At 45.8% G+C, this 18,142-nt stretch overlaps 2 protein-coding genes across 2 annotated transcripts in view; both read left to right on the top strand.

The window, feature by feature from the left end:
- Positions 1 to 11,806, top strand: part of YJEFN3 (YjeF N-terminal domain containing 3) — a 332,305-nt gene extending 320,499 nt beyond the window's left edge. The window contains exon 6 of the mRNA XM_040420365.1: positions 11,604 to 11,806. Coding sequence (XP_040276299.1) covers positions 11,604 to 11,800 — 197 coding nt within the window. The 3' untranslated portion in view covers positions 11,801 to 11,806. The remainder of the gene's footprint in view (positions 1 to 11,603) is intronic.
- A 3,761-nt stretch (positions 11,807 to 15,567) lies between these two features.
- The window catches only part of CILP2 (cartilage intermediate layer protein 2), a 61,323-nt gene continuing 58,748 nt past the window's right edge, over positions 15,568 to 18,142 (top strand). Inside the window, exon 1 of the mRNA XM_040420364.1 lies at positions 15,568 to 15,765. Coding sequence (XP_040276298.1) covers positions 15,705 to 15,765 — 61 coding nt within the window. The 5' untranslated portion in view covers positions 15,568 to 15,704. The remainder of the gene's footprint in view (positions 15,766 to 18,142) is intronic.

Genomic DNA, 18,142 nt, shown 5'->3' with positions numbered 1-18,142 from the left:
AACATGGGGAACAAGGAGTTCCAGCGCGTGCTCACGTTGCACAACAGTTGGTGAGCTGGCAATTGCAAGCGCTGCTGCAGCGCTGCCAGACCGGCGGCAGCTGTAGATGACTTTCAGAAATGGGCACACACGTGGCGCACTGTCAGCAGTAGCTCAGGTAAATTTGGGTAGGTTTTGAGAAACCGCTGAACCACTAACACGTGGGCTAGGCATTGTATGTGTGTGAGCTTGCCGAGCTCCAAAGTCGCCACCAAGTTACGGCCATTATCAGACACAACTATGCCTGGTTGTAGGTTGAGTGGCGAGAGCCACAGCTCAGTCTGGTCCCTTATACCCTGCCACAGCTCTGCGGCGGTGTGCTTTTTGTCACCTAAGCAAATAAGTTTCAGCAAGGCCTGTTGCCGCTTCCCCACTGCAGTACTACACTGCTTCCAGCTACTGACTGATGGCTGAATGGTGCTGCAAGATGACAATTCAGAGGTGGAGGTGGAGGAGGAGAATGGGGGGTTGCAGTCACTAATGTAGGTGGTGATGGAAATGCTGATGGAAGTTGGACCCGCAATCCTTGGCGTCGGTAGCACCTGTGCCATCCCAGGGTAAGAATCGCTCCCAGCCTCCACAACGTTCACCCAGTGTGCCGTCAGGGAAATGTAGCGTCTCTGGCCACAAGCACTTGTCCATGTGTCAGTCGTTAAGTGGACCTTCCCAATAACTACGTTGGTCAGGGCAGGGGTGATGTTACGGGACACATGCTGGTGTAAGGTGGGGACGGCACACTGGGCAAAATAGCGGCGGGTGGGGACTGAGTAATGAGGGCGGCCGCGGAAAGCCTCAGTGTCCACAAGCCTAAATGGCAACATTTCCAGGGCCAGCAATTTGGAAAGGTGCGCATTTAGTGCTATGGCCTGTGTGTAGTTGGCTGGGTATTAGCGTTTTTGTTCAAAGGCCTGGGGTATGGACATCTGTATGCTGCACTGGGACACAGAAGTGGATGTGCTAGCTGATTGTGCTTGCGAAAGTCCAGGTGCAGGGCGGGAGGCATCTAGGCCTGCGTCTTGGACAGGGGATTGGCCAGCACATAACACAGGGGAAGAGGAGGCAGTGGTGTGACCCGCAGCAGGGGCGTTGCTAGGGTCTGAAAACATCCAGGGCACAAGCCCACTGTATCACGCCCCTGTTAAGCCACGCCCCCACCCCATGAAGCCATGACCCATCGCCTGGGGGGCCTTCACAGTAGTTATTAACCCTTTTCAGCAGTCCCCACCCTTCACAGTAGTTATTAACCCCTTTCAGCAGTCCTCCCTTCACAGTAGTTATTAACCTCTTTCAGCAGTCCCCCTTCACAGTAGTTATTAACCCCTTTCAGAAGTCCCCCCTTCAGTGAATGGAGGACTGTTGAAAGGGGTTAATAACTACTGTTAAGGGCCTAGCCGTCTGGGCAACCCCACAGATCATCCCCCCACCCCCCTTGTACTTTAACCCCTTTCAGCAGTCCCGCCATCACAGTAGTTATTAACCCCTTTCAGCAGTCCCCCCTTCAGTGAATGGGGGACTGCTGAAAGGGGTTAATAACTACTGTGAGGGCCTAGCCGTCTGGGCAACCCCACAGATCATCCCCTCAGTAATCTGTATCTTGCAGTAACTGAACTTTAAATCAGCGTTCATCTCTTTACTATCTTACACACTCAGCTCCGGAAACATGCAGTGGGAGGAGCAGGCGTGTGACGTCAGTGAACGAGCGTCGCCCGCACTGCATGTTTCCAGAGCTGAGTGTGTAAGATAGTAATGAGATGAACGCTGATTTAATGTTCAGTTACTTCAGGATACGGATACGGATTACAGTTTATAAATGTATCCTCCTGTCCTGTGAGCGGCCTGGCTGGTGTAGAGTAGCGCAGGAGAGTCAGAGTGGCCGGCCCTGCCAGCATAACATTCGGGCAGTGGTCAAAACATCCGGGTCTCAAGCCCCGAATGTTTTGACTTAACGACGCCCCTGACCCGCAGACCGTGATTGTGGACCCAGGCGTTGGACCCACTTATTAGGGTGCTTTGATTCCATGTGGCGGATCATGCTGGTGGTGGTGAGGCTGCTAGTGTTCACACCCCTGCTCATTTAGGTACGGCACAGGTTGCAAATGACAATTCTTTTATCGTCCGCACTTTCATCAAAAAAGCTCCAGACTGTGGAACACCTACCCCTTGGCAATGGAGATCTCCACAAGGGGGTGCTCCGGGGAACAGTTGCGGGCCTGTTAGGTGTGGCCCGCCTTCTCCCTTTTGCCACCCCACTGCCTCTTCCAGCCTGTTGCGGTGCTGCGGATCCCTCCCCCTCTGTACTGCTGTCCTCGCTCAGCTTGACACCTTCCCAGGTTGGGTCAGTGATTTCATCGTCCGCCAGCTCCTCTTCCACTTCCTCACTCTGGTCATCCTCCTGACTTGTTGACCTAACAACAACCTCACTTATTGACAACTGTGTCTCATCCTTATCATCAACCTCCTGAAACACTAATTGCCGTTGAGTTATTGGCAACTGTGTCTTATCATCATCATCCACCTCGTGAAACACTAATTGCCGTTCCCCACCGCCATCTTCTCCTGACTGTGGATGCTCAAGAGTTTGGAAATCAGGGCACAAGATCTCCTCATGTCCCTCTGCAAGCGGGCGAGAGGCCCAAATTAAGGAATGGCGATGAAAAGAGCTCCTCGGAATATCAGAGTGTGGGATCACTTGTTTTTAAAGACTCTGCATGGTGGGAGGAAGGAGGATCAGGGCAAGGATTCTGTTGACCAGACTCTTGGCTACTGAGACTGGACTTTGTGGAAGACAGGGTGGTGCTTAACCGACTGGAAGCATTATCTGCTGCAATCCAACCGACCACCTAGTCACACTGGTGTGTCCTGCGCCGCCCTGCAAACTGAGACATGAAGCTAGGTATCGTGGATGAGTGTGTTTCTTGTGCTCTGCCAGCAGGCACAGTTTCACCATGCCCAGGGCCACGGCCTCTGCGTGCGCCATCAGCAGCACACCACTTCCCCGTCCCTTACTGCTCGCCTTAATCATATTAAATGGTATATATGTTTGCAAGTATGTCACACGTACAGTAGCACAGTTTTTTAAGTCTATGCGCAACTAAATTACAGTCAATGTCACAGATATTTGGCATGCGGAAACGTTATACACGAGAGGTACCACAGGTAATGGCGCTGCTGTCATCAGCGGCTAAGAAAAAATTACAGTCAATGTCACTGATATTTAGGATGTAGAAACGTTATACAGGAGAGGTACCACAGTTAATGGCGCTGCTGTCACCAGCGGCTAAGAAAAAATTACAGTCAATGTCACAGATATTTGGGATGCGGAAACGTTATACAGGAGAGGTACTACATGTAATGGGTCTGCTGTCAACAGCGGCTAAGAAAAAATTACAGTCAATGTTACAGATATTTGGGATGTGGAAACGTTATACAGGAGAGGTACCACAGGTAATGGCTCTGCTGTCACCAGCGGCTAAGAAAAAATTACAGTCAATGTCACAGATATTCGGGATGCGGAAACGTTATACAGGAAATGTAGCGCAAGTAATGTCACTGTCCGCAGCGTCTACGGAAAAAGTACACTGGATGTCTCAGATATTTTTAGGATGCGCAAACGTTATACAGGAGATGTAGCACAGGTAATGTAACTGTCTGCAGCAGACACCATCTACGGAAAAAGTACACTGGATGTCACAGATATTTTTAGTATACGCACACGTTAAACAGGAGATGTAGCGCAGATAATGTCGCTGTCTGCAGCGTCTACGGAAAAAGTACACTTGATGTCACAAATATTTTTTGTATGTGCACACGTTAAACAGGAGATGTAGCGCAGATAATGTCGCTGTCCGCAGCGTCTATGGAAAAAGTACACTGGATGTCACAGATATTTTTAGTATGCGCATACGTTAAACAGGAGATGTAGCGCAGATAATGTCGCTGTCCGCAGCATCTACGCAAAAAGTACACTGGATGTCACAGACATTTTTAGGATGCGCAAACGTTATACAGGAGATGTAGCGCAGGTAATGTAACTGTCTGCAGTGGACACCGTCTACGGAAAAAGTACACTGGATGTCACAGATATTTTTAGGCTTTGCACACGTTACACAGGAGATGTAGTGCAGATAATGTTGCTGTCTGCAGTGGCCAAACAATTGCAAGTTCTTTAGCGCAGGTTGCTCTAAAAATATATATTGCTGCCAGATACAATAGTCCTTAAAAGGACTTTTGGGTCTCTAACAATTGCACGCAATTTAGCGCAGGTTGCGCTAATAGTATATATTGCTGCCAGATAACACAGTAGTCCTTAAAATGACTTTTTGGTCTCTACAATTGCACGCAATTTAGTGCAGGTTGCGCTAAATATATATATTGCTGCCAGACACAACAATAGTCCTTAAAAGGACTTTTGGGTCTCTAACACCAACCCTGCCTAACAAAAAAATTAAATTCAATTGAATCAATTCCCTACACTATCTGTCCCTTCTACAGCACAGTTCTCCCTGACTAACACTGAGCCGAACCACATGTCATCGGGTGCTTTATAATGGCTACGGCATTACAGTGAGTGGCATTACTTACCTGCACGTTTATTGGCTGCATAGCAGCCAACAAACGTGCGGGGAGGAGATTTGAGCACTGCGCTCGAGCACACGCGGTATTCAGCCGAACACCGCGATGTTCCGAGGATCGCGCCGCTCGAGCCGAAGTGGTGTTCGGCCGAGCATGCTCGATCAACACTACTTCCTACCAATCCCTAGAGATTTTCTTCTTAATAAATACCCAACAATTCCCTCCACTCCCATCCACAGATGGTGATATAGGGCATTTTCAGACGAGCATGTTCACTGCATGAAACACGTTCCATGTGGGAGCGTGAATTCCCATAGTAGACACTGCTCCTTTGACTGGACCTCATGGCATTATAATGATTTATAATGCTGTGTGTCTCTGCCCAGCCTCAACTGTAATGATTTGCAAGGAATTCCACCCCCTCCCCAGACAAGCCCTTTAACCACCTCAGCCCCCAGTGCTTAAACACCCTGAAAGACCAGGCCACTTTTTACACTTCTGACCTACACTACTTTCACCGTTTATTGCTCGGTCATGCAACTTACCACCCAAATGAATTTTACCTCCTTTTCTTCTCACTAATAGAGCTTTCATTTGGTGGTATTTCATTGCTGCTGACATTTTTACTTTTTTTGTTATTAATCGAAATTTAACGATTTTTTTTGCAAAAAAATGACATTTTTCACTTTCAGTTGAAAAATTTTGCAAAAAAAACGACATCCATATAGAAATTTTGCTCTAAATTTATAGTTCTACATGTCTTTGATAAAAAAAAAATGTTTGGGTAAAAAAAAAATGGTTTGGGTAAAAGTTATAGCGTTTACAAACTATGGTACAAAAATGTGAATTTCCGCTTTTTGAAGCAGCTCTGACTTTCTGAGCACCTGTCATGTTTCCTGAGGTTCTACAATGCCCAGACAGTACAAACACCCCACAAATGACCCCATTTCTGAAAGTACACACCCTAAGGTATTCGCTGATGGGCATAGTGAGTTCATAGAACTTTTTATTTTTTGTCACAAGTTAGCGGAAAATGATGATTTTTTTTTTTTTTTTTTTTCCTTACAAAGTCTCATATTCCACTAACTTGTGACAAAAAATAAAAACTTCTATGAACTCACTATGCCCATCAGCGAATACCTTGGGGTCTCTTCTTTCCAAAATGGGGTCACTTGTGGGGTAGTTATACTGCCCTGGCATTCTAGGGGCCCAAATGTGTGGTAAGGAGTTTGAAATCAAATTCTGTAAAAAATGACCTGTGAAATCCGAAAGGTGCTCTTTGGAATATGGGCCCCTTTGCCCACCTAGGCTGCAAAAAAGTGTCACACATCTGGTATCTCCGTACTCAGGAGAAGGTGGGGAATGTGTTTTGGGGTGTCATTTTATATATACCCATGCTGGGTGAGAGAAATATCTTGGCAAAAGACAACTTTTCCCATTTTTTTATACAAAGTTGTCATTTGACCAAGATATTTATCTCACCCAGCATGGGTATATGTAAAAAGACACCCCAAAACACATTCCTCAACTTCTCCTGAGTACGGGGATACCAGATGTGTGACACTTTTTTGCAGCCTAGGTGGGCAAAGGGGCCCATATTCCAAAGAGCACCTTTCGGATTTCACTCCTCATTTTTTCCTGAATTTGATTTCAAACTCCTTACCACACATTTGGGCCCCTAGAATACCAGGGCAGTATAACTACCCCACAAGTGACCCCATTTTGGAAAGAAGACACCCCAAGGTATTCCGTGAGGGGCATGGCGAGTTCCTAGAATTTTTTATTTTTTGTCACAAGTTAGTGGAAAATGATGATTTTTTTTTTTTTTTTTTTTTTTCATACAAAGTCTCATATTCCACAAACTTGTGACAAAAAATAAAAACTTCCATGAACTCACTATGCCCATCAGCGAATACCTTGGGGTCTCTTCTTTCCAAAATGGGGTCACTTGTGTGGTAGTTATACTGCCCTGGCATTCTAGGGGCCCAAATGTGTGGTAAGTAGGTAAATGACCTGTGAAATCCGAAAGGTGCTCTTTGGAATGTGGGCCCCTTTGCCCACCTAGGCTGCAAAAAAGTGTCACACATCTGGTATCTCTGTATTCAGGAGAAGTTGAGGAATGTGTTTTGGGGTGTCTTTTTACATATACCCATGCTGGGTGAGATAAATATCTTGGTCAAATGCCAACTTTGTATAAAAAAATGGGAAAAGTTGTCTTTTGCCAAGATATTTCTCTCACCCAGCATGGGTATATGTAAAATGACACCCCAAAACACATTCCCCAACTTCTCCCGATTACGGAGATACCAGATGTGTGACACTTTTTTGCAGCCGAGGTGGGCAAAGGGGCCCATATTCAAAAGAGCACCTTTCGGATTTCACAGGTCATTTTTTACAGAATTTGATTTCAAACTCCTTACCACACATTTGGGCCCCTAGAATGCCAGGGCAGTATAACTACCCCACAAGTGACCCCATTTTGGAAAGAAGAGACCCCAAGGTATTCGCTGATGGGCAAAGTGAGTTCATGGAAGTTTTTATTTTTTGTCACAAGTTAGTGGAATATGAGACTTTGTATGAAAAAAAAAAAAAAAAAATAAAAATAAGCATTTTCCACTAACTTGTGACAAAAAATAAAAAATTCTAGGAACTCGCCATGCCCCTCACAGAATACCTTGGGGTGTCTTCTTTCCAAAATGGGGTCACTTGTGGGGTAGTTATACTGCCCTGGCATTTTCCAGGGGCCCTAATGTGTGGTAAGTAGGTAAATGACCTGTGAAATCCTAAAGGTGCTCTTTGGAATATGGGCCCCTTTGCCCACCTAGGCTGCAAAAAAGTGTCACACATGTGGTATCGCCGTATTCAGGAGAAGTTGGGGAATGTGTTTTGGGGTGTCATTTTACATATACCCATGCTGGGTGAGAGAAATATCTTGGCAAAAGACAACTTTTCCCATTTTTTTATACAAAGTTGGCATTTGACCAAGATATTTCTCTCACCCAGCATGGGTATATGTAAAATGACACCCCAAAACACATTCCCCAACTTCTCCTGAGTACGGCGATACCAGATGTGTGACACTTTTTTGCAGCCTAGATGCGCAAAGGTGCCCAAATTCCTTTTAGGAGGGCATTTTTAGACATTTGGATACCAGACTTCTTCTCACGCTTTGGGGCCCCTAGAATGCCAGGGCAGTATAAATACCCCACATGTGACCCCATTTTGGAAAGAAGACACCCCAAGGTATTCAATGAGGGGCATGGCGAGTTCATAGAAATTTTTTTTTTTTGGCACAAGTTAGCGGAAATTGATATTTTTAATTTTTTTCTCACAAAGTCTCCCGTTCCGCTAACTTGGGACAAAAATTTCAATCTTTCATGGACTCAATATGCCCCTCACGGAATACCTGGGGGTGTCTTCTTTCCGAAATGGGGTCACATGTGGGGTATTTATACTGCCCTGGCATTCTAGGGGCCCTAAAGCGTGAGAAGAAGTCTGGAATATAAATGTCTAAAAAATTTTACGCATTTGGATTCCGTGAGGGGTATGGTGAGTTCATGTGAGATTTTATTTTTTGACACAAGTTAGTGGAATATGAGACTTTGTAAGAAAAAAAAAAAAAAATTCTGCTAACTTGGGCCAAAAAAATATCTGAATGGAGCCTTACAGAGGGGTGCTAAATGACAGGGGGGTGATAAATGACAGGGGGGTGATCAATGACAGGGGGGTGATCAATGACAGGGGGGTGATCAATGACAGGGGGGTGATCAATGACAGGGGGGTGATCAGGGAGTCTATATGGGGTGATAACCACAGTCATTGATCACGCCCGTGTAAGGCTTCATTCAGACGTCCGGATGCGTTTTGCGGATCCGATCCATCTATCAGTGCATCCGTAAAAATCATGCGGACATCTGAATGGAGCTTTACAGGGGGGTAATCAATGACAGGGGAGTGATCAATGACAGGGGGGTGATCAGGGAGTCTATATGGGGTGATCACCACAGTCATTGATCATGCCCCTGTAAGGCTTCATTCAGACGTCCGGATGCGTTTTGCGGATCGGATCCATCTATCAGTGCATCCGTAAAAATCATGCGGACATCTGAATGGAGCTTTACAGGGGGGTAATCAATGACAGGGGGGTGATCACCACAGTCATTGATCATGCCCCTGTAAGGCTTCATTCAGACGACCGGATGCGTTTTGCGGATCCGATCCATGTATCAGTGCATCCGTAAAAATCATGCGGACATCTGAATGGAGCTTTACAGGGGGGTGATCAGGGAGTCTATATGGGGTGATCACCACAGTCATTGATCATGCCCCTGTAAGGCTTCATTCAGACGTCCGGATGCGTTTTGCGGATCCGATCCATCTATCAGTGCATCCGTAAAAATCATGCGGACATCTGAATGGAGCTTTACAGGGGGGTAATCAATGACAGGGGGGTAATCAATGACAGGGGGGTGATCAGGGAGTCTATATGGGGTGATCACCACAGTCATTGATCATGCCCCTGTAAGGCTTCATTCAGACGTCCGGATGCGTTTTGCGGATCCGATCCATCTATCAGTGCATCCGTAAAAATCATGCGGACATCTGAATGGAGCTTTACAGGGGGGTAATCAATGACAGGGGGGTAATCAATGACAGGGGGGTGATCAGGGAGTCTATATGGGGTGATCACCACAGTCATTGATCATGCCCCTGTAAGGCTTCATTCAGACGTCCGGATGCGTTTTGCGGATCCGATCCATCTATCAGTGCATCCGTAAAAATCATGCGGACATCTGAATGGAGCTTTACAGGGGGGTAATCAATGACAGGGGGGTGATCACCACAGTCATTGATCATGCCCCTGTAAGGCTTCATTCAGACGACCGGATGCGTTTTGCGGATCCGATCCATGTATCAGTGCATCCGTAAAAATCATGCGGACATCTGAATGGAGCTTTACAGGGGGGTAATCAATGACAGGGGGGTAATCAATGACAGGGGGGTGATCAGGGAGTCTATATGGGGTGATCACCACAGTCATTGATCATGCCCCTGTAAGGCTTCATTCAGACGTCCGGATGCGTTTTGCGGATCCGATCCATCTATCAGTGGATCCGTAAAAATCATGCGGACGTCTGAATGGAGCTTTACAGGGGGTTGATCAATGACAGGGGGGTAATCAATGACAGGGGGGTGATCAGGGAGTCTATATGGGGTGATCAGGGGTGATTAGGGGTGATCAGGGGCTAATAAGGGGTTAATAAGTGATGGGGGGGGGGTGTAGTGTAGTGTAGTGGTGCTTGGTGCTACTTTACTGAGCTACCTGTGTCCTCTGGTGGTCGATCCAAACAAAGGGGACCACCAGAGGACCAGGTAGCAGGTATATTAGACGCTGTTATCGAAACAGCGTCTAATATACCTGTTAGGGGTTAAAAAAAACACATCTCCAGCCTGCCAGCGAACGATCGCCGCTGGCAGGCTGGAGATCAACTCTCTTACCTTCCGTTCCTGTGAGCGCGCGCGCCTGTGTGCGCGCGTTCACAGGAAATCTCGCGTCTCGCGAGATGACGCGTATATGCGTGACTGTGCGCAGCGCTGCCACCTCCGGAACGCGATCCTGCGTTAGGCGGTCCGGAGGTGGTTAAGGTACCTTTTCATGAAGCGATTATTGCTACGAGCGGCAAAAGAGTCTTTTATGGGTGCAGTGAATGATTCAGCAATGACCTTTTAGACTTGAAGGTTGCTCTAAAAATATATATTGCTGCCAGGTACAACAATAGTCCTTAAAAGGACTTTTGGGCCTCTACAATTGCACGCAATTTAGCGCAGGTTGCGCTAAAAATATATATTACTGCCAGACACAACAATAGTCCTTAAAAGGACTTTTGGGTCTCTAAGGCTACTTTCACACTTGCGGCACAGTGATCTGGCAAGCAGTTCCGTCGCCGGATCAGGCAATCTTCATGCATGCAAACGGACAGCATTTGTAGATGGATCCGGATGCGGATCCATCTCAAAAATGCATTGCAAGAACGGATCCGTCTCTCCGTTTGTCATACGGACAAACTGATCCGTTTCTATTATTTTTTTCATATTTTTACTGGTCTGCGCATGCGGATCCGGCACTAATGCATTTCAATGCCGGCATTCCGGCAACAGATCCGAAATTTTGGACGGAGAGAATTCCTCTGTCCAAAACGCAGTTCAGTGACTGAACTGAAGACATCCTGATGCATCCTGAACGGATTTCTCTTTATTCAGAATACATGGGGATGAAACTGATCAGTTATTTTCCGGTTTTGAGCCCCTATGATGGAACTCAGTGTCGGAAAAGAAAAAAGCTAGTGTGAAAGTACCCTAACACTAACCCTGCCTAAGGGTACTTTCACACTAGCGTTTTTCTTTTCCGGTATTGAGTTCCGTCCTAGGGGCTCAATACCGGAAAAAAACTGATCAGTTTTATCCTAATGCATTCTGAATAGAGAGCAATCCATTTAGTATGCATCAGGATGTCTTCAGTTCAGTCACTGTACGGTTTTTGGACAGAGAAGATGCCGCAGCATACTGCATAATTTTACATTGAAATGCATTAATGCCGGATGCGGCCCTAAGTGTTCCGGAAAAACGGATCCGGTTTGCGGTCTGTGCATGCGCAGACCTTTAAAAATGTGAAAAAGATAAATAACCAATTCGTTTTTTCCGGATGACAACCGGAGAGACAGATCCAGTATTGCAATACATTTGTGAGACGGATCCGCATCCGGATCCGTCTAAAAAATGGTATCCGTTTGCATACAGATTGCTGGATCCGGCTGGCAGTTCCTGCATAGCAGCCAACAAACGTGCGGGGGAGGAGACTCGAACTGGTGTTTGGCCGAGCATGCTCGCTCAACACTACCTACCATCTTTTTCAGAATGTGTATACTTGCTCTAATTTGTCTCATTTGTATTTGTAGCAACTCGTTACTAATACTTATCTGTTTACCTGGCAGGATGGGATATGGAGGCTGGCAATTCTGAAGGAATTAATCCTGAAGTGCTCATTTCTTTGTCTGCGCCCAAGACGTGTGCTATTCATTTTTCTGGGAAACACTTTATTGCTGGGAGATTTTTGCCTTATGATATACAGAAGAAATATGACTTGAACCTACCAAAGTATCCTGGGACAGAATGTGTGGTGGAACTCTAGAACAGACTATCTGCTTTCAAAACCTTGACCTCTCAATAAATGTATACAAATTTCTGTACTATTCTGCATATTGTCTTTTTTTTTTAAATAGAAAAGAGACATTAGGGTATATACAGTATAACCAAATTAAAATGTATAAAGAACAGTTTTTTTTTAAAATGTTTTAGGACAGTGTTAGTGATTAGCGTGTTGCCCACAGGGCACACACTGCCATCCTGTCATATATATATGTGATCCCCAGCCTTGAAAATGAAACAGCTGTTAAAGGGAACCTGTCACCGGGATTTTGTGTATAGAGCTGAGGACATAGGTTGCTAGAGGGCCGCTAGCACATCCGCAATACCCAGTCCCCATAGCTCTGTGTGCTTTTATTGTGTAAAAAAAAATCGATTTGATACATATGCAAATTAACCTGAGATGAGTCCTGTACGTGAGATGTGTCAGGGACAGGACTCATCTCAGGTTAATTTGCATATGTATCAAATAGTTTTTTTTACACAATAAAAGCACACAGAGCTATGGGGACTGGATATTGCGGATGTGCTAGCGGCCATCTAGCAGCCCATGTCCCCAGCTCTATACCCAAAATCCTGGTGACAGGTTCCCTTTAAAGAAATATAGAATGGTGTCATTGGATTATTATTCTTTAGGTCCATATGAATATGTATTCCAAATTTTCGTAAATATAAAGTAACAGCATATACCATACACAGTAAATGACAGTGGTGGCGAACCTATGGCACACGTGCCAGAGGCAGCACCCATAACCCTCTCTGTGGGCATGTGGCTCTGTGTGAGCTATGCGTAGGTTTGCCACCTGTGCACTATTACTAATAAACACTTACATTGTGGAGTGCTCATTAGTACATCCTTTGCCCCCCTCTTCTGCTTGTGTTAATAAATAAAACTCACCTCATCCATTTGAATGCTCCGTGGGTAACACTCACTGCTCACTGGATGTGCAGGACATGACCTGCGCTCCAGTGTGATGACATTTCGCAGCATTGACTGGAAGCAGCAGCACCTGCGGAACGTCATCACGATGGAGTGCAGTTCTTGTCCTGTGCATCCAGTCAGCAGTGAGTGTTCACTGCGGTACGATCAAATGGATGAGGTGAGTTTAATTTTTTTATTTTTTCACAAGAGTGGGGAAGGGGGCATTAATAATACTGTACCTCTAATAGGGGCATTATTAATACTAGGAGCCACTAATGGAGGAAAAGTAATACTAGAGGGGCACTAATGGGGGCATTCATTTTACTGGGGGCCATTAATGGGGGCCTTATTATAACTGGGCGATACTAACGGGCCATTATTAATACTAGGGGCCACTAATGGGGCATTATTAATACTGGGGGCCACTAATGGTGTCCTTATTAATACTGGGGCCACTAATGGGGTCCTTATTAATACTGGGGCCACTAATGGGACATTATTAATACTGGGGGCCACTAATGGGGCATTATTAATACTGGAAGCCACTTATTGTGGCCTTATTAATAATGGGGGCCACTAATGGAGGCCTTAATACTGGGGGTCACTATTGGGACATTATTAATTCTATATACATAGATAGCTGTCAGTCACTGATAGTTGTACACAGGGCAGGTGTTATCAGTGATTGATAGCATTCTCTGTGTAAGTGTGTATACATAGATAGCTGTCAGTCACTGATAGCTGTACATGGGGAGGTGTTATCAGTGATTGATAGCATTCCCTGTGTAAGTGTATATACATAAATAGCTGTCAGTCACTGATAGTTGTACATAGGGGAGGTGTTATCAGTGATTGATAGTATTCTCTGTGTGTGTATACATAGATAGCTGTCAGTCACTGATAGTTGTTCATGGTGGAGGTGTTATCAGTGATTGATAGTATTCACTGTGTAAGTGATAGATAGCTGTAAATTGATGATAGTTGTACACAGCAGAAGTGTTATCAATGATTTATAATATTCTCTGTGTAAGTGTGTATACATAGATACCTTTCAGTCACTAATAGTTGTACACAGGGAGGTGTTATCAGTGATTGATAGCATTCTCTGTGTAAGTGTGTATACATAGATAGCTGTAAGTCACTGATAGTTATACACGGGCAGATGTTATCAGTGACTGATAGTATTCTAGGTCTAAGTGTGTATACATACATAGCTGTCAGTCACTGATAGTTGTCCACAGGGGAGGTGTTTTATTTAATTGAGAGCATTGCCTGTGTAAATGTGAATACATAGATAGCTGATAGTTGTACACAGGAAGTTGTTTTCAGTGATTGATAGATTCTCTGTGTAAGTGTGTATACAGAGATAGCTGTCAGTCACTGATACAGACTCAAATTTCTTAACTTATCACGTTATCTTGAAGCAAAAGCAATTGAAGGTGTTTGCTTAACGCATTTAATTTAGATAACACGTCTCATAAAGCATGTGTGTTAACTCTACTACATCTGTAGTTGTACACTGGAGATGTGTTCTCAGTGATTAATAGCATTTTTTGTGTAAGCGTAGTTTCCCACTAGTGACAAGGAACTCCGGCAGGCTGTTCCAGCGGGTTAACAGCCTGTCGGATCCATGCTGCCGCTAGTGCACGCGTGCCCCTGGACTACCGGTCTGGCCCCATTGACTATAATGGGGGCAGGCCGGAGTTCCGGCGGCAGCGCGGCAAACATGCCAAGAAGCGACTGGAGTAAAACTACGACATGTCATGAGTTAAGAGTTTGTGTTTTAACCCTGCTACATCTGTATCAGTGACTGACAGCTATCTCTGCATACACACTTACACAGCTATCTCATAATGCTGCCAGTGTTATCCAATACATTCCAGAACTGTAAGGGTTACGTAGCATCATAAATCAATATAATGCTATGTGAATCCCGTCAGTGCTGGGAGGTCAGGCCTGGTGCTGCAATGCGGAATCGCTGCGGGAGGAACGCTCGTCTGCAAGGGGCCTAAAGGTCACCATACACATGATTTGTCGGCTGAGCGCTCGTCCCCTACATATGCATCCTCGGCTCTGGAGAGAGGGAAAAGTCAGTGTCAGTGGAGGTTTATCTTCCCATTAACAAATTACCGTAGCAGGCAGGCCGGCCGGCAGCGTAACATCACTCACTCCGTCACAAGCCTGCTCCTCCCACTTTATTAATGAAGCAGGCGGAGCAGGTGCGTGACAGAGTGAGTGACGTTACGCGGCCGGCTGGCCTGCTACGGTAGTTTTTGGGACACGGAGCCAGCGGAGCCAAGATATTTTACGAGCCAGCGGGGCTCAAGACGCAGCTACCTTGGGCCCCCCAGGAGCGACTGGGCCCGGGGCAGCTGCCCCTTTTGCCCCGCGTTAAAGACGGCCCTGGACATGTGTTATCACAGTTGGCAGAGTGATTTTTAGCTCGGCTTCATCTGCTGTATACTCACATTTTCTGTACAGGTGAAGTGAAATCCCCCAGTATAATTTCCTCTGGTGGGTCCAAGCAACCCCATTCTGACACTAGCTACAGGTATACAACGTGATTCCAATAATAACACTATATTAGGGAAATGGTATTTAAGGAAATCTGTCTGCACTAGTAATTGGCACTGCTATGAATTAGGAGCTCTCAAACAAAAATAAAAAAAACAATGATGGCATGCAAAACATGACAGCACAGCAAAAAAAAATATAAAAAAGGGGAAAAGACTGTCTACAGCAAGTAAGTAGAAAAAAGTTCACAGGCATACACTGTTAGTGTTCTTTTACATTTTGAGTTGCCTCCAGTTCCTCTCAGATTCTACTTGGGTTCTTATTTCGTCTCTTGCAAGTAGACCCCTCTTTCTGGGGCTGGAAAAGGCTTTATATTCAGCATGATCTAAGTTCATTACCTGTTCCACACCAGAGGGAAGAAGATCCAGGTCCGTGTGTGTTATCCAGGGCAGACATGCCAGCCTGCCATCCTGCCCTGCTGTTCACTGTTTTTCTCAAGATCTCTGCCACTTGTGGTAAGTGAATCAAAAACATTTTATTTGTATCCAATTTCTTCTTGCTCTCTCTCACATTCACTCAGCCCCTGAAAGAAACTTGTTGCAGGTTTGCATTGCTCTGTAGATTTGACTAGTAGCAAAGACTTTTACAAGTAACAGGGACCATAATTAATGTCAAACATGATTTTTTTTTATATGTTCAAATGCGTCAACTGCAAAATGTGAACTAGAGTTTTTATCAAAGGTCAGCAACTTTCGGCACTCCAACTACTGTGAAACTACAACTCCCAGCATGTAAACTTGCTTGGCTGTTCTCCAAACATCCATAGAGGAGAACTGCTAAAGAAATGAGGGAGGGCAGCGCTTCATAGGTAGGACCGCAAGAGAAATGGTAAATTTTCTAAGCTAAAGGTTCTCACCTGAATGGGTTCCACTTGTAGCATGTAGAAAGTATAAAAGATGGTGCGGCCAGGCTTCAATTTCCAGGCACTGGGTGCGAGTTCCGAAGAAAAGAAGAGGTTAAGGGATGAGCAGCGGCGCAACCAGGTAAGGTCCAAAGGCTTGATTCTAGAGGTGGGATGACAAATCCCTCGAATTCACGAATCCCTCGAATCTTGTTGGATTCGAGGGATTCATGGACTCGAATCCCAACCTCATTTCCTAAATTCGTATTCAACGAATCCATAACAGCGGGGACCGGTGCAGTCCCTGTATTCTAATGCACCGGCCCCACTCACTGTCGTATAATCTTATCTAACCTGTATTGTTAAGATATAATAATCCATCTGTATTACTTACATTACAACATTAAGTTCCGTATCAGAGAGGAGGGAGGAGGCAGGCCGGGAGGACGGGCGGGCGGCGCGTCACTTACTACGTCACGTGCCTGCGCTGCTCACTTTATGAATGAAGCAGGCGGCACGGGCGCAGGACGTAGTGAGTGACGCGCCGCCCGCCCGCCCATCCTCCCGGCCTGCCTCCTCCCTCCTCTCTGATACGGAACTTAATGTTGTAATGTAAGTAATACAGATGGATTATTATATCTTAACAATGCAGGTTAGATCATAAGATTATACTACAGTGAGCGGGGCTGGTGCATTTGAATACAGGGACTTTACCGGTCCCTGCTGTTATTCCTAATCCAGATGCCGACCCCCAGCCCCTGTATTCTCACTGCAGGGACACTGTTATGGGGGGGATCTGTGGATGGCACATAGCATAAGATGTTATATATGTGTCATCCACAGATCCCCCCATCACAGTGCCATCCAGAGATCCCCCATAACAGTGCCATCCAGAGATCCCCATAACAGTGCCATCCAGAGATCCCCCATAAAAGTGCCATCCAGAGATCCCCCATAAAAGTGCCATCCAGAGATCCCCCATAACAGTGCCATCCAGAGATCCCCCCATAACAGTGCCATCCACAGATCCCCCCATAACAGTGCCATCCACAGACCCCCCCATAACAGTGCCATCCACAGATCCCCCCATAACAGTGCCATCCACAGATCCCCCCATAACAGTGCTATCCACAGATCCCCCCATAACAGTGCCATCCACAGATCCCCCCATAACAGTGCCATCCACAGACCCCCCATAACAGTGACATCCACAGATCCCCCCCATTAAACAGTGACATCCACAGAGCCCCCCCATAACAGTGACATCCACAGATCCCCCCCCATTGCAGTTTCATCCACAGATCCCCCCCATAGCAGTGTCATCCACAGATCCCCCCCATAAGTGTTTGGATCACTTTTTCTTACACTGTTCACACAATTCTTATGTACAGGATTCGTAGGATTCGAGATTCGATAGATTCAAGAACCTTTTCGGATTCGGATTCGAAAAAAATTGGATTCGTCCCACCTCTACTTGATTCTTTGAAAAGTATCTTCAAAATAGACCCAATATGCGTCACCTGTAAAAGAAAATCATTTTCATTAAAGACACTCTTCAAAGAATCAAACCTTTGGACCTTACCTGACTGCGCCCCCCTGCTCATTCCGTATCCTCTTCTCTTCTTATAGAGGTGAATTGAGCATTCTGGAAGTTGTAGTTTCAGAACAGCTGGAGTGGTGATCCCTGGGTTACATGATCACTGCCATATGTTCACTAAAGGTATTGCTTCTTAAAGGGAACCTGTCACCAGGATTTGATGTATAGAGCTGAGGACATGGGTTGCTAGATGGCCGCTAGCCCATCCGCAATACCCAGTCCCCATAGCTCTGTGTGCTTTTATTGTGTAAAAAAAACGATTTGATCCATATGCAAATTAACCTGAGATGAGTCCTGTCCCTGAGATGAGTCCAGTGTGAAGGAGCCCAGCACCGCCTGCATCCTCAGAATCTCCTCCTTCCTTGCTCCCCGATGTCAGAAAGCCAGAGCACCG

This window comes from Bufo bufo, chromosome 2 (genome assembly GCF_905171765.1).
Source record: "Bufo bufo chromosome 2, aBufBuf1.1, whole genome shotgun sequence".
Taxonomy (NCBI): Eukaryota; Metazoa; Chordata; class Amphibia; order Anura; family Bufonidae; genus Bufo; species Bufo bufo.
Note: the sequence above shows the minus strand (reverse complement) of the source record. Positions and strands in the feature narration are given on the sequence as shown.